This window comes from Bubalus bubalis, chromosome 9, assembly GCF_019923935.1.
Source record: "Bubalus bubalis isolate 160015118507 breed Murrah chromosome 9, NDDB_SH_1, whole genome shotgun sequence".
Lineage (NCBI taxonomy): Eukaryota > Metazoa > Chordata > Mammalia > Artiodactyla > Bovidae > Bubalus > Bubalus bubalis.
Window position 1 is genome coordinate 29,811,514 of NC_059165.1, and position 15,997 is coordinate 29,827,510.

Consider the following 15,997-nt stretch of genomic DNA (forward strand, 5'->3'; position numbering starts at 1 on the left):
GAAACGCTATCTCCTGGGCTACAGTCCTCATTTTGCCCCACATAAAACTTAATGCACAGCTCTCACGTTGTGCATTTTTTTTCTGTCAGCAATATCAAAAATGTATTATTAAACTAGATATAATTCAAAGTATTTCCTTTTACTTGCCCCACCCTTTTGGTCAATCAAATTTAGCAGGCTCACATCTCTGTCACCCTTGCTCACGGCCCAAGATGGAATATTCTGTGATAGTCCCAACTGCCTTGCCCTCCTGGGTTTCCTTTGTGTGACCCAATTTCCAACTGATTCCCTACATTTCAATTTTCTCACTGTCCTCTGAAAAATTCTCTAAGACTTCTATGTTTCTAACCTCCCTGCTTAACATTTCCTTCACACAGTGACTTGAGCTGAAAGCTGCTGTTACTCCCCTGCGGTTCTCTCATTTCAAGGATGAGCTTTTTGCCACATCCTATCATTTGTATCTCAGGGTTCAAAGGTTCTCCCATATCTGCTTCTTTAGGGCCTTACCATCTCTACTTGTCTTCACCACAGGCATCTACATCTACCTCCAGCTCATCAAATCTCCATCTCGTGGAATCTCTGACACCTGGACCACCTTCACATCCCACTACAAATCAAGTTGTTTGGACAATTTCAACACGCCTATGGATGCCTTTTTCTCAAAAGCTGTTCCTCAATCTCCTCATCGCCAAAGACCTCCTCCACTTCTGCTCACCTTCCACGGCCATCCCTGGGCAAAGACCTCCTCCACTTCTGCTCACCTTCCTTGGCCATCCCTGGGATCTTTCTGTCACCCACCACACTGCCTCTAGAATCTGGAAGTCAGGAACCTCATTTTCCGATACAACCTCCCTCACTTAGCGACTCCATGTTAATTCTTTCATCTAATCACCAGATAATTTCACTGTGTTGACAGAGACTCCCTCCTTGATCAAATGCTAGTCAGGCTCTTCTGAGCCCACTTGGTCCCAACCTTGGCCTATAACAGCTGCAACCCTCTCGGCACAAATGATTTCATTCCCTCCCCAGTAAGAGACCAGAACAAAAGCCAGCATATAGTTTCTATTTAACAGCTCAAGGCCACAATCTTGGGATGATCCCAGTCCCCATTAACGCCCCTGCTTACAAAAGCACAACAGTGCCAGGGAAGAATCTGTATCTGTTCCAGCCAAAACCTAGTGAAAGACAGACATCAAACCTACTTTTTGAGCAATTACTTCAGAAATCTTGTGGTTATAAATCCTTTCTCTAACCCCTTTAAGAGGTAAGTCTTCCACCACTTAGAAATGCATATGGAGCCTCTCTTTGAAATGCAAACATCCCTGGAGATAACTCTCACTGTCCTTCTCAGTCCCCAGGGGAGGGGATCAGCAACAGTTGCCAGTTATGAAACCCAGAAGGGTTTCAAACCAACCCCTTTTCTCAATTTTTCTGTTTCCACTTCCTTGAACCTGCCCATGCCCAGCCCTCCTCCCTACTTGCTCCTTCTTACTTAAAGACACCTAGTCATCTCTGAAAGGGCGGCAGAGGATGAGATGGTTAGATGGCAACACTGACTCAATGGACATGAATTTGAGCAAACTCTGGGACATAGTGGAGGACAGAGGAGCCTGGTGTGCTACAGTCCGTGGGGTGGCAAAGAGTCGGACACGAGTTAGTGACTGAACAAACAAAAACATCTCTGCACAAACTGTACTCAGTTCAAGCTAGACTCTCTTTCCTACGCAACAATACTACTGAGTAAAATTACCCTTATCACCTGAATTAGTGCATGGCTCTGTTTATCATGGACAATGTAACTGGGTGTAACAAACACACACACACAAGTTCACTTTTTTCTGCAGGTTTAAACACTCTTTTCCTAGCATTCTCAATCCTTTAGGAAAAAAAAAAAAAACAACAAAAAAAACCTTTAAACTCCTTAATACGTCTTTAAACAAATTGGCCTCTTCCTTATTTCTGACACTTTCTTCTTTATATTCTATGCCCCAACCTTATGCAACATCTTTCAGTTCCCTGAACCCACCGGCGCTGCTTCACCCCCAGACTCTGCCACCCTGGCTCCTGCCCTGGAATACTCGTCTCCACTTCCCTGGTCTGCACTGACTCACTCTCTCTTCTGTCAGTATCTCGTCCCTGGGAAACCTTCCCAAACACTCTCCCTAACTCTGGGTTACGTCAATCTGCTACATGCTCTATGACCCCTGGTCTCCTGAATCCTGGCCTGAACGAGCCACATTATAGTAATCTATCTTCCCTGCTAGACCACAAGCTCTCTGCAGGCAGGCGTACTTCTGTCTTGCTTTCCACTGTCTGTCCTAAAACTCTGTTTCACTACCTGGTGCTAAATAGGTACTCAGTAAGTACGTGTTAGATGAATAAATACTGTAAATCATTAATGTTCTAAAAGAGAACCCTAGTCCATACGACAAAAATTCTTTTTTTTAATGATAAAAATTCTTATCACTGAAATCAGCTGAAGCATCTGTGATCCTTTCACAAAACATCTGAAAACAGACCACAAGACAAAGCCTATACTATACACCATCAGGAATTTGCAAAACCATCGAGTGATTCCTCTCCATTAGCACCTGTGGGCATTTAAAAATATAAAATATTTTTGCTGGGTCACCAGCTAATTCAGGCTAATCTTTTAGTTGCTAAATTGCTCCCTGTATGGATAACTGGAAATAGCACTGACTCCATGTATGGTGTTGAGTATAAAACTATAGCCATGCATTAGTTGACTTAAAGCCAAAGGCAAAACTTGGGTAAATTTTTAAAACATCATATGGTATTTAAAAGTTCGAGATCAATGTTATCATCTTCAACCTTTTTTTGTCATGATGTGGTACTTACTGACAAATCTGTACTATTGGGAACAAACTGGTCCTGCTCTCCCAGCAGCACATCAATCACAGGGTGCCGGCCATTTTTTATTAGGATTTTCCTTTCTTCTTGTAGAGTTGGTCTGCGAGAAGAGACATATTTCAATTGACAAAGCAAGGAAAGAGACTTTTAAAAAATCTCAAAAAGCATGAAGATTTTTGTGGACAGTCTGTCAGACACACAACCAAACCTTAAACATGGACTTTAAGAACATATGCTCAGGACAAGTCTGAGTATAAAAGTTTAAACTCAACTGTAGAATCAGAATTGGAAAGACAATTATAATTACAGTGCTCTGAAGCACAAACTTTAGAAGTCTTATGATGGCTCTGTAACTAACATCTCCCTTATAAGATCCTTTTTCTTTTTTTCTTTTCCTACTACTCTCTAAGATATATCCATTAAAAAAAATACAGTTCTGATTATTGCTACTTAAAATATTTTTAGCAATAAACAAAATTTTTAAAATCATGCAAAATTACTTCTAGATTATTACATTAATATAAATTGTATGTTGGACTTGGGGACAGAATGACCTAAATTTTCACATTCTGTTTAATTAAAACATCTTTCTATGGTCTTTAGTATCTTTTACTTTGATATAAAAAATGTTTATTTGCCTTGCTTGTTTTTTAAGGTTTTCTATTTCTGTTTTTACCAATAGCTTCATCGATTTATCCAAGCTCTCTGAGCACCAGCCTTCTCTCAGTTTCCTCCCCAGAGGCTCTTACCACTGAGAGCAGTTTGGCGTCTACCTTTTTCAGTTTGGTGTCTACCTTTCCCAACATTCTTCTATGCATTTAAGTTTCCATAAACTCATCGTATCGCTTTCTGATTTCTTCTTTAAAAATAAACAAACAACAACAACAGAAACCAAGAATCACACTGTAATTCATCATTCCACAACTACTTTTCCTCCCCTTAATATTCCTTGATACCTATAAAAGAGAGACTTCACCATTTACCATGTGGGTCCAATGGACTCTGTCATTTTATTTCTTTAAACCTTGCTAAGTCATTTTATAAGTACTATGTAGAATTGAGAAAAAAAATAATAGTGAGAGGAAAAAGTCATGACAACTAGTAAGAATCCAAACATAGCAAATTTCAAATTTTTATTCCATATTTTCCAGGTTTTTAAAGCACATATAGGGCTTCCCTGGTGGCTCAGTGGTAAAGAATCTGCCTGCCAATGCAGGAGACCCAGGTTCAAATCCTGGGTCAGGAAGATCCCCTGGAGAAGGAAATGGCAACCCCATTCCAGTACTCTTGTGTGGGAAATCCCACGGACAGAGGAACCTGGCAGCTACAATCATGCGGTTGCAGAAGAGTTAGACACAACTTAGTGACTAAACAACAGGCATATACGCCTGGAAAGGGCAACAGACTATCACTATGAATCTAAGTAACTGCATCAGCTGTCATGCAGGCACATGGACAATACTCATAAATACTAATTCTAAAGTTCAATACATTTCTAATAGGTTCTAGCTTATCCTTATTTCTGGTTCTTCTTCCACTTGCAACGAAAATGCAATGTTTCAAGAACTTTTTGAAATCTTTTAAAGCTCATAATTTTCATAAAGAGAAGATAGCTATCTTCTTTGCTTCAAAACATTTTCACACCTACATTTATAAAGACAATTTGAATAATCAGTCAAATGAGTACTTTTATATCATCTATTTTCTTTCACTCTCCTGCTTCAGCACCTATCCCCAAGCAAACAGTATCAAGTAAATTTCAGGGCACAAATATCATAAAAGACTACTCACATATGTGTTTTTAGCAAATCACGTTGGTTCCAATTCTTGTCACTAAGTACTGCATGATGGATGCATCTTTTGGAATAACACACTGGATAAGAATACTCCATTTCACTTTGCCCTCACAAATATATTATTCACACACACCTAAGACATATTATCTGCACACTCATAATCTGAGATTTTGTTTTATACAAGAAATTTCACTACTATCATTAGTATATAGAGCACTGCTATCCTTCTCTTCACATCCATCTTTAGAATAATCTAATAATGAAATGAAATGTCTTCTGTCAGTTTTTTTCTTTTTGCTATTATGAGTGAAAAGAAAAATTCTGAATTCTCAACTGTATTCACTCAAAGTCAGAAACAAACTGCAACAGTGGCATCGCCAGTCTACTTTAATCTCTCCTTGAAAGATGATGTAACTGTTTGGCAAACACAATGAGAAAAATGAAGAATGATACAACAGTGACTTCCATCTCATTTCTGTATTTCCCGCTTCCTTCTTATTTTAGGCTTTTACAGCCTGCTGGGAAATACAGATGAACAGTGATGAAATGATTCCTATCATGATGAGATAGTAAGGCATTCCAGACAAAAGCAAGATAAACATTATTAAAGCTCTCAAAATGCATTTTAGATTTATAAAAGGGTCCAAAGGGCCCATCTGGTGAATATAAGACCGAATACATTTTATTCTCCTTTAAAAAAAAAAGGTAAATTTTCTCTTTGTTCTTTATAAGACCTTTAAAAAACTCAAAAGCTGAAAATAGGTCCAGTAAACCCTGATGGCATGGAATACTGAAGATGAAGGTTTATTCCTTGGAGGCATTCTTTCAAAGCTGCTGAACAGCAAGTTAGGTATCTCCACTACTGAACATTCAGACTGTCTAGGCTTTCAATGTTATAAACAATGCTCCAATGAACAACCATATATACACATACATGTGCATATTTTCAAGTGATTCTCTAAGCCAGAGGAAACGCTTGAAGTGGAATTTCCAAATCATGGGACATGCATATTTTTAAATGCATGTTAAAATTAAAATGGCTTTTAATTAAAACTCAGGCCCATCAACTCGGTGATGCCATTCAACTATCTCATCCTCTGTCATCCCCTTTTCCTCCTACCTTTAGTTTTCCCCAGCATCAGGGTCTTTTCTAATGACTCAGTTCTTCATATCAGGTGGCCCCAGAATTGGAGTTTCGGCTTCAACATCAGTCCTTACAATGAATATTCAGGACTGATTTCCTTTAGAATGGACTGGTTGGATCTCCCTACAGTCCAAGGCACTCTCAAGAGTCTTCTCCAACACCACAGTTCAAAAGCATCAGTTCTTCAGTGCTCAGCTTTCTTTATATTCCAACTCTCACTATAGTCCACATATAGTTGGACTATATGTGTCTCACACATATATGGCTATTGGAAAAACCATACCTTTGACTAGACAGACCTTTATTGGCAAAGTAATGTCTTTGCTTTATAATAGGCTATCTAGGTTGGTCATAACTTTTCTGCCAAGGAGCAACTGTCTTTTAATTTCATGGCTGCAGTCACCATCTGCAGTGATTTTGGAGCCCCAAAAAATAAATTCTGTCACTGCTTCCACTGTTTCTCCATCTATTTGCCATGAAGTGATGGGGCCAGATGCCATGATCTTAGTTTTCTGAATGTTGAGTTTTAAGTCAACTTGTTCAACTCTACTCTTTCACTTTCATCAAGAGGCTGTTTAGCTCTTCTTTGCTTTCTGCCATAAGGGTGGTGTCATCTGCGTATTGGAGGTTATTGATATTTTTCCCCGCAATCTTGATTCCAGCTTGTGCTTCATCCAGCCCGGCATTTTACATAATGTACTCTGCATATAAGTTAAATAAGCAGGGTGACAACATACAGCCTTGATGTACTCCTTTCCCGATTTGGAACCAATCTGTTGTTCCATGTCGAGTTCTAACTGTTGCTTCTTGACCTGCACACAGATTTCTCAAGAAGCAGGTCAGGTGGTCTGGTATTCCCATCTCTTTCAAAATTGTCTACAGTTTGTTGTGATCCACACAGTCAAAGGCTTTGGCATAGTCAATAAAGCAGAAGTAGATGTTTCTCTGGAACTCTCTTGCTTTTTCGATGATCCAATGTGGCAATGTGATTGTTCCTCTGCCTTTTCTAAACACAGCTTGAACATCTGGAAGTTCACAGTGTATGTACTGCTGAAGCCTGGCTTGGAGAATTTTGAGCATTACTAGTCTGTGAGATAAGTGCAATTGTGCGGTAGTTTGAGCATTCTTTGGCATTGCCTTTCTTTGGGATTGGAATGAAAACTGACCTTTTCCAGTCCTGTGGTCTCTGCCGAGTTTTCCAAGTTTGCTGGCATATTGAGTGCAGCACTTTCACAGCATCATCTTCTAGGATTTGAAATAGCTCAACTGGAATTCCATCAACTCCACTTGCTTTGTTCATAGTGATGGTTCCTAAGGCCCGCTTGACTTTGCATTCCAGGATGTCTGGCTCTAGGTGAGTGATCACACCATCATGATATCCGAGTCATGAAGATCTTTTTTGTATAGTTCTGTGTATTCTTGCCAACTCTTCTTAATATCTTCTTCTTCTGTTAGGTCCATACCATTTCTGTCCTTTACTGTGCCCATCTTTGCATGAAATATCCTCTTGGTATCTCTAATTTTCTTGAAGAGATCTCTAGTCTTTTCCATTCTATTGTTTTCCTCTATTTTTTACACTAATCACTGAGGAAGGCTTTCTTATTTCTCCTTACTATTCTTTGGAACTCCACATTCAAATGGGTATATCTTTCCTTTTCTCCTTTGCCCTTAGCTTCTCTTCTTTTCTCAGCTATTTGTAAGGCCTCCTCAGACAACCATTTTGCCTTTTTGCATTTCTTTTCTTAGGGATGGTCTTGATCACTACCTCCTGTACAACGTCATGAACCTCCATCCATAGTTCTTCAGGCACTCCATCAGATCTAATCCCTTCAATCTATTTGTCACTTCCACTGTATAATCATAAGGGATCTGATTTAGGTCATACCTGAGTGGTCCCTGCTTTCTTCAATTTAAGTCTGAACTTTGCAATAAGGCGTTCATGATCTGAGCCACAGTCAGCTCACAGTCTTGTTTTGCTGACTGTATGAGAGCTTCTCTAATCTGATTTCACTACTGACCATCTGGTGATGTCCAGGTGTAGAGTCTTCTCTTGTGTTGTTGGAAGAGGGTGTCTGCTATGTCCAGTGTGTTTTCTTGGCAAAATTCTATTAGTCTTTGCCCTGCTTCATTTTGTACTCCAAGGCCAAAACATACCCTTACCTATTAGTAAATTTGGTATTATCAAACTTTCTAATTTTAACAGTGTGATCTCATTGTTTAAATATGCACTCACTGCTTCGTAAGGTTGACGTCTCTTCATCAGTTTCTTGACCCCTTTTCTTTTTCATCTTAATATCCTATCAGTGATCTCGAGTTTTTAGACTCAGACCTTTCACATATAAGCACATTACTGAACGTACTCATAACACCAAGAAATAATACTTTCCTGAATACTTGAATTCTTCTTAAATATATCTGACTAACAAAACCCCGAGAGTATACACTCACATCTCTAAAAGAAAGTTACTAAAGTATCTTCCAAGTAAACAATTTGAAATCACTTTTTGAAAAGGGGCATTTAAAGTTACAAGAAAATGACACTTTTTAAATTTTAGAGTATAATTTTAAAACAGAATTTTTATCTATATAGGTTACAAATATACTGTAAAGAAAAAAAGATGAAACCAACTATAAGTTATATCAGTTTTAAAATTCTAAGTGCTCTGCCAAGTGAAATCAACATATCATATTCATGACACTGATCTGACTTCCCAGAAAGGTTTTCACTTTAAAACAAAAATCTGAGTGGTTTGTTCTGCTCTAAAATCTACACTGACTTACTCTGTTGCCTTCAAAACTACATAATGAGAAAACACTTCCTGGTACAGTATGAAGCGAATGATTATTCAGAGACCTGAGAAGATTTATTAGGACGGGACAGTGATAGCAGAAAGATATGAAATGTTGATAGCATTTAGTGGCACTGAAGAGAAAGAACTGAGAAAATCTGGATGCTGCCTGAAAAGAATGAAACACTAAACTTAAACAAATTCACCTATTTTATTTTATATTTTTAAAACTGCATCATTCTCCTTTAAATGAGCCAGAGAAACAGAACAACAGTCTATATTAGTAAAAATGTACAATGTCTAGAATACAAATTGGATAGAAAGACCTAGAATAAGAACTTCTGTATAACGATTTAGAATATAGTGAATAAAATGTCCTAATAACATTTAGAAAGACGACTGTAATTATGAAGCCAACGATCAATTTGAACTAACTGCAGTAACTCAAATGCCTAAAAATCTTTAAACAAGCTGGAAATCTAAGGGAAAAGAGCATAAACTTCAGATTATTTAGATACTAGTTTTAAATATATTTTAGAAAAAAGCTTCCTATTTCATGGCTATTTACACTCAATTTTATGGCTGCCAAAAAAATAAAAAAGAGAGAGACTGATTGTATTACTTAAAGATGATGGCACAATTTTCATTTAAAATTTTTCAGGTGAAATTTTCTTACTATAAAATATATAGTAGCCAATTTGGAAAGTATTTTAGCATGTGACATTTCCTGAAACTGTCTTACTGACAGAAGACGTGGTTTAGAACAATCCTACTGAGGACAAATAAAAGGCTGGATAAAGTATAGAAAACCTGTACTTTACTTGAAGTATACTACTTGAAGCCACCTGACAACTAACAAGACAACAAGGAATTACCAGGCCAGGAGCTGGGGTAGGACAGAGGATAGAGGGCCAGGGAGGGTGTTTGCTGATTTCTGCTGCTTTCTGAGGGGATGCTGAGCACTATGAACAGTTTTAATCTGGATTGAGACACCAAAAGACTGCACACCAGGCAAAAGACTGGATCTGAAGTGAGAACTGCAGGCTTTGAATCTTTGAATTTTTGAATCTTTAATCCTTTGAATTTCTGAAACTTCTCAAGCTCTGATGTGGACTAAGTGATGCCAGAACAACATTGGTGTCTTGAGATGTGACCCTTTTGGAGAAATATACATCAAATTATTTCTACAAATGATTTTGCAAATATAATGCCCAGAAGATAATCAAAATAAGCAAGTATTTAAAGAGATGCATGAATGAAAATGAACAGAAACAACAGACAATAGAAAGAGACCCGCAAGGACTACAGACATATGAGTTATCAGACACAGACTTTGAGATAATTATCTTACCACATTCAAAAAGACAGAAAAGACTGTGAACTGATAGAAAACAAAAAGTGATTTTTAAAAAATAAATAATGATAGGTATGAAAGATACTAACAACACATAAGCTCAGATGTTTTTATTAAAGGCAAAAAAATTTTACAATACTTAATTCTTTCTGATTTTTGAATAAACATCAATGAGTAACTATTGCTGTTTATTAAGTATTTATCATCTGCCTGGTTCTCCTTAGAAATTTCATAGTCTTTATCTCATTTAATTTGTACAACATTTCTAAGGGGTATTATTTTGTGAAGAATATGAAGAAACTGAGGAGCACAGAGGTTATGAAACTTAGTTTAAGGTTAGTGGTTAAAATAACCAGGCTGGTGATCAAACCTATGACCCTGGGAGGTGATTAGGTCTTAAGGGCAGAGCCCTCAGGAATAGGCTGCTGCTGCTGCTAAGTCACTTCAGTCTTGTCTGACTCTGTGCGACCCCACAGATGGAAGCCCACCAGGCTCCCCTGTCCCCGGGATTCTCCAGGCAAGAATACTGCTAGTACTCTTATATAAGAGACCCCAGAGAGTCCCCGAGAGGGTTCACAGAGAGCCCCAATGCAGAATTGCAGCCTAGGGGAGTTGCTGGAATAAGCCCAGGCATAGAACACCAAGCAGAAGTGGGGCCACCTCAGAAGCAGAGCTTGGACATGGAATGAACCACTGTGGGGACTGGGCAGCCTGGAGCCCTAGGGGCCCAACCCCTGCCCAGCAAAGCTATGGGAACAGGATTACTACCCCCTCGGGTCTGGAAAGCAGGACCCCTGTACCCCAGTGGGCCTGGAAGGCAGAGCACTGAGCCAAAGCTTTAACTTAAGATTTAGTCTTAAGGAAGAGCAATTTGAGAGCAACTGAGTGGAATTTGCCTTAAAATGAATCATACCTTAAGTCTCCCCCATATCTGATTTAGATGATGTTTAAATAAGACTTTTATAATTACAAAGTTAAACATATCATAAGTGTTCAACTGAACGCTAACAAATGAAAGGATTGCTCCTCTATAAAAAATGTCACCCACATAAACCTAAAAATTGAAATATGTAACATTTCCCTCTAGTTATAGTCATCATCTGCTTTCATTATACTCAATGGTAGAGCAAGAAAGGAATTTCTTAATTTTAAATCAAGCTATATGTGTATGACATTCAGCTTTACCAAGAGTTCAAAATATTTGAGTAATTTTAATACTTTATAATGAAAGTGAAAGTCACTCAGTCAGTCTCTGCGACTCCACAGACTATACAGTCCATGGAATTCTCCAGGTCAGAATACTGGAGTGGGTACCATTCCCTTCTCCAGAGGATCTACCCAACCCAGAGATCAAACCCAGGTATCCCACATTGCAGGTAGATTCTTCACCAGCTGAGCCACCAAGGAACACTAAACTTAATTGAAAACTTCTATCTGTTCTAAAGCACTGAAAAGGGCTGAGGTAAAACAAAACAAAACACATTACCTGCAGTAATCTCTTTGCTTAGCGACCTTGGCCAGGGACAAAATGCAGTCAATCGTTGCTAGGTGATGGACTGCTTTACACAAGGTGTGATAATGTTCATTGAAATTCCTACAGAACCAACAACAACAACAAAAAGGTGAGCAAATTGATTTCTTAGATCTATAAAAACTGTACAATAAATAATCAGTTTGGTAGCTATGATGAGCATAAACAAATAACCAGGCACACAGCTAGCAGTTAAGAAAGGTGGAAATTACATTGAACTATTTTCTGTTTAATAACTTGATTATTGAGACTTTATTTGGAAAAAGAAAAAATATATATATATATATGTCTACTATTAATACCATATTGCACATTTCATCTGACCATGACCCTGAACTCAGACCTAATTAACACTAATGTAGAGATTATTTTCATTTAACTTAAATGACATCACGAACTACCCAAATGGATCAGCTTCCCTTTGCACATATCCTTCATAGCATTGTTCAAACTAGGAAAACAGTTTCAATATCTTCTCCTAAAATTTATTGGAAGTGTCTCAATGGTAGAGCTCATCAGGTCCACCTGATTTATTTATCTAACATTTAATGATAGAGTTGACACTACAATAAATTTTTTGAAGGCAAGCAAGAAGGTACCTTTTTTTTTTAGTAATCCTCAGTTTTTTTATTAATAATTCATATAGAAATTAAATATTAGATTTGTTTTTAAAAAGGTCACTTTAAATCTTTGGCTAATTAGGTAGCTGGTGATCTAAAAGTTTAAAAGACTTGCAATGAAAGACTTATTCTAGAAAAAACATACACTATATGTAGGGGTTTTCCTTTCCTTTTTTTGCTTAGATACTTTATTATCTCTTATCACAGGAGTTCCTTATAACCTTCTAAAGATGATCCTCTCCAAAAGAGATGAGTGTTCTACTGAATGTATCTCTTAAAAAATACTTCTCTATTTAATACTGCGGGTTTCAGAAACTAAGAGATTTAGTCTGTTTGCTTCTTAAATCCAAAGATTTTTAGAGTGCTTCCTACTAGAAAAGGATATCCAGATTAAGCTACTATGTGATCAGTTATTTCAGTATTATTACCATTGTACTGGTTTTTTAGAATCCATAATTTCTGACTTTTTATTAATATTAAAATAAGATATTCTATGTAAATGACTTTTCCAGATACTAGAACATTTTAAATATTCAGTTTTAATTCTAACTATTTGTGAATTACAGAGTATACTTACAGTATATTTTAAACTTCTTTGTCCGAGTAGATACAGCACTTGTTGTTCAGTTGCTAAGCTGCATCCTGAGGTGCCAGCTGCAGCATGCCAGGCTTCTCTGTCCTTTCACTATCTCCCTAAGTTTGCTCAAACTCCTGTCCACCCATCTCACCCTCTGTCACCCCTTCTGCCCTCAATCTTTCCCAGCATCAAGGCCTTTTCAAATGAGGCAGCTCTTCGCATCAGGCAGCCAAAGTATTGGAGCTTCAGCTTCAGCATCAGTCCTTCCAATGAATATTCAGGGTTGATTTCCTCTAAGATTCACTGGTTTGATCTCCTTGCTGTCCAAAGGACTCAAGAGCCTTCTCTAGCACCACAGTTCAAAACCGTCAATTCTTCCGTGCTCAGCCCTCTTTATGGTCCACCTCTCACATTCGTACATGACTACTGGAAAAACCATAGCTTTGACTAGATGGACCTTTGTCAGCAAATTGAGAACCTCATTAACAAGGAGAGCATAATGAATATAATTTATCTATTTCCCCCAAATTAAAGTTACTCAGAAGGAACTACATGGTTACCACTAACAATGTTAAGAGTCTGTGCAAAATACCAAACACAAAGGAGACTGGACCCTGACATTAAACAGGAGCACTCAGTTGCCACCTTAAAAATGATTCTTAGTTTTGAAGATGCCACGTGCTGTACGGACATAATGCTCCTGAGGGTGCCCTGTCATTTCCAGTCTAGCTTCAGTTTTAGATCTGACCACTCATCTACCCCTTGCACTGCGGCTGATTCTGTCCCTCTTCTAATTACTAATCCATCTGATCTTCCTATCCTGGCACTCTCTCTTTTGCCAGAAAGCAGCCATATTTGATATTTCTGCTCTTGCCTCTCTGGATCTGAGTGTTCAATATATCTGTGGCACTACAGTAAAAAAATTTAAAAAACAGCCGATTTTTTCTTATCCCCACTCTTCCTTCTCAGGTCCTGTCCAGGCCACTAATTTGTCACTACCCAACAGCCTTAGGTTGAGGATAACTGTCCCTGATGATCTAACTTCCGGGATTGAAATGAGTAACTTAACTCTTGGTCAGTACCGTTTCAGCTTAGTAACAACAAAAAAGGCAGGAGAGAGAAGGTAAATCATTTAGCTGTGGACAACAATGTTCCTTCTCATGTCAACTGTATAAATAAGGCATGTGAAAAAAAAATTTTAAGCTATCGTAAACCTTAAATGTCACCAGCACAACTCTTACAAAGCCTTGCTTGGCTTCTTGGTCTTTGTCTATTTGTTATTCTTGACCAAATTTCAAAGAGATCATTTTAGAAAAATGACACGCTGAAAAATGGACAATTCAGGTAACAATCCAATAGACTTGTGTTTACGTTATAACAACATACAACTTTACCACTAAGCCACCAAAAACAACTTCAACTAATCACTGTGATTTAATCTCAAAAGGTATTGCTGGGTCCATGGGAAGAAGATTAAAGACTCTTGGGTTCTAAAGTTATTATGACAGTTTACCATCCGATGTGATTCAATAATATTTGAAGTTAATTAAAAAGGAGAATATTTTATTTTCTATTTGCAAATGTATTTCTAAAATCCTTGAACTACTATATGAGACACAATTTTATTCAATTAAATAATATTCAATAATCTTATTATTAAAGATTTTTCAAGTGAGATTATTCAATATCGAGAGCCCATCTTTTAGAACATGAAAGAAGAGACACTGTTTTTTGAGAGAGGGTTCCATTCACAGACTTTCTTACAGCCTTGATTTCTTGCAATATTTCAATATAATGTAATGTGACTAACGGACAACTGGTAGTATCTCAGTAAGAGACAAAAGCACTGGTATTTTTGTCTGGTATATAGCTGGCATTCAATCCTCTAGTGCCAGGTTCAATGAGGTTAATCATTTTTGAAATGACATTATATTCACACCATCTGGCACCTCAATAAATAGTATGTCTAACAATCAATGCTATTCTCAAGTGGGGGTCTAGCTGCAAATGTTGTAGCTAAATTTCAGCCAATATTCTTTCTTTAGATAAAAAAATTTATATTTTTCTATTTGAAAGTCATATATGTATATTACAGAAACTTTTGATATCATGGATCTACAAAGTACATTAAACTGCCAGTAATCTCACCCTCCAGAATTAATGTCAATATTTGAAGTTATTTATATATATATGGTCAATAGGCATATTAATAACAGCATATATTTAATATTTTAAAATACAAAAATGTGTATGCTGTGCATGTATGTGAATTTACACATACAGAACTGGCATCACATTTTTAATACTTTTCATCCTTTTTTTACTTAGCAATATATCATATCATATTCTTCTGTGATGTTTTATTTAATGTTAGCTTACTCTCAGCAGCTCCCAACTCCAGCCAAGCCACAGTATGATGAGAGCAGGATTCTCCTGGGTTAATGGGGTAGAAGGGCCCAGGCAGAGGGCTGACACAGTAAGAATGGCAGGGTGTGAGAAGAGGACAGGAGAGGAAGGGGCAAATCAAAGAGATGTTTCAAAGAGAAAAAAGACAAACAGGAATTTGATAATAAATAAAGGGGAAAAAAGGAATAAAGAATCAGGATAGTGCCAAAATCTTTACCCTGGGAGATCTGAACTTTCTGTACTCTAGAACCATGAAAGAACATAACCCAGACCTATAAAATCACGTACACTATGCAGACAGTGAAGATGAACAACCTCGTCAAATCCCAGGACCCTAGAATACAGTCCCTGAAGCTTGAAAGGGAAAACATCAGTCCACTTTTCATGTTCTCAGTGATATCACTAAGGGGAAAGTCAGGAAAACAAAAACTCAAGAGCCCTGAAAACCCTTAGCAAGGGTAATTGAAAGTAAGTTGGAAAAGGAAGTGAGTAGACCAAATTTCTATCCCCGGATTCAAGACTCAGAGTCAAGATAATCTAAAAAGATTCAGGGTAAGTGTACTGAAATCTCTTCTGATCCTGTAATTCAAAACTCCTCTGGGCAACAAGAGATAGTACCAACCTACCACCTTTTAAAAACTGTCACATATTATCTTTTTTGTTCCTCTTTTTTCACTTGTCAGAGTTGTTACTTTAAATGGAAAAAAGTTCCCTGAAGACTACACTGAATATATTGTTTAATTTTTAAAGAGCAAGACTGAAAGATTTCCCAGTGATGCCCATGGATTGATTCACCATAGGTGGGCTATACAGCCTGACAGTATAGGGCACACGCCCTACCACCAGACACCCTGGGTTGAATCTGGGTTACAGTCTTATTGTGAGCAACTTATTCTTTATTTCTGCCAC

At 37.7% G+C, this 15,997-nt stretch overlaps 1 protein-coding gene across 5 annotated transcripts in view; it reads right to left on the bottom strand.

Moving 5' to 3' along the window:
* MSH3 (mutS homolog 3) overlaps positions 1 to 15,997 on the bottom strand; it is a 183,296-nt gene that overhangs the window by 59,143 nt on the left and 108,156 nt on the right. For all 5 annotated transcript variants that reach the window (XM_006065108.4, XM_006065107.4, XM_044947345.2 and 2 more), the window contains exons 18-19: positions 11,441 to 11,548; positions 2,860 to 2,971 (exon numbers count right to left, since the gene is read on the bottom strand). In XM_006065108.4, coding sequence (XP_006065170.2) covers positions 2,860 to 2,971; positions 11,441 to 11,548 — 220 coding nt within the window. The remainder of the gene's footprint in view (positions 1 to 2,859; positions 2,972 to 11,440; positions 11,549 to 15,997) is intronic.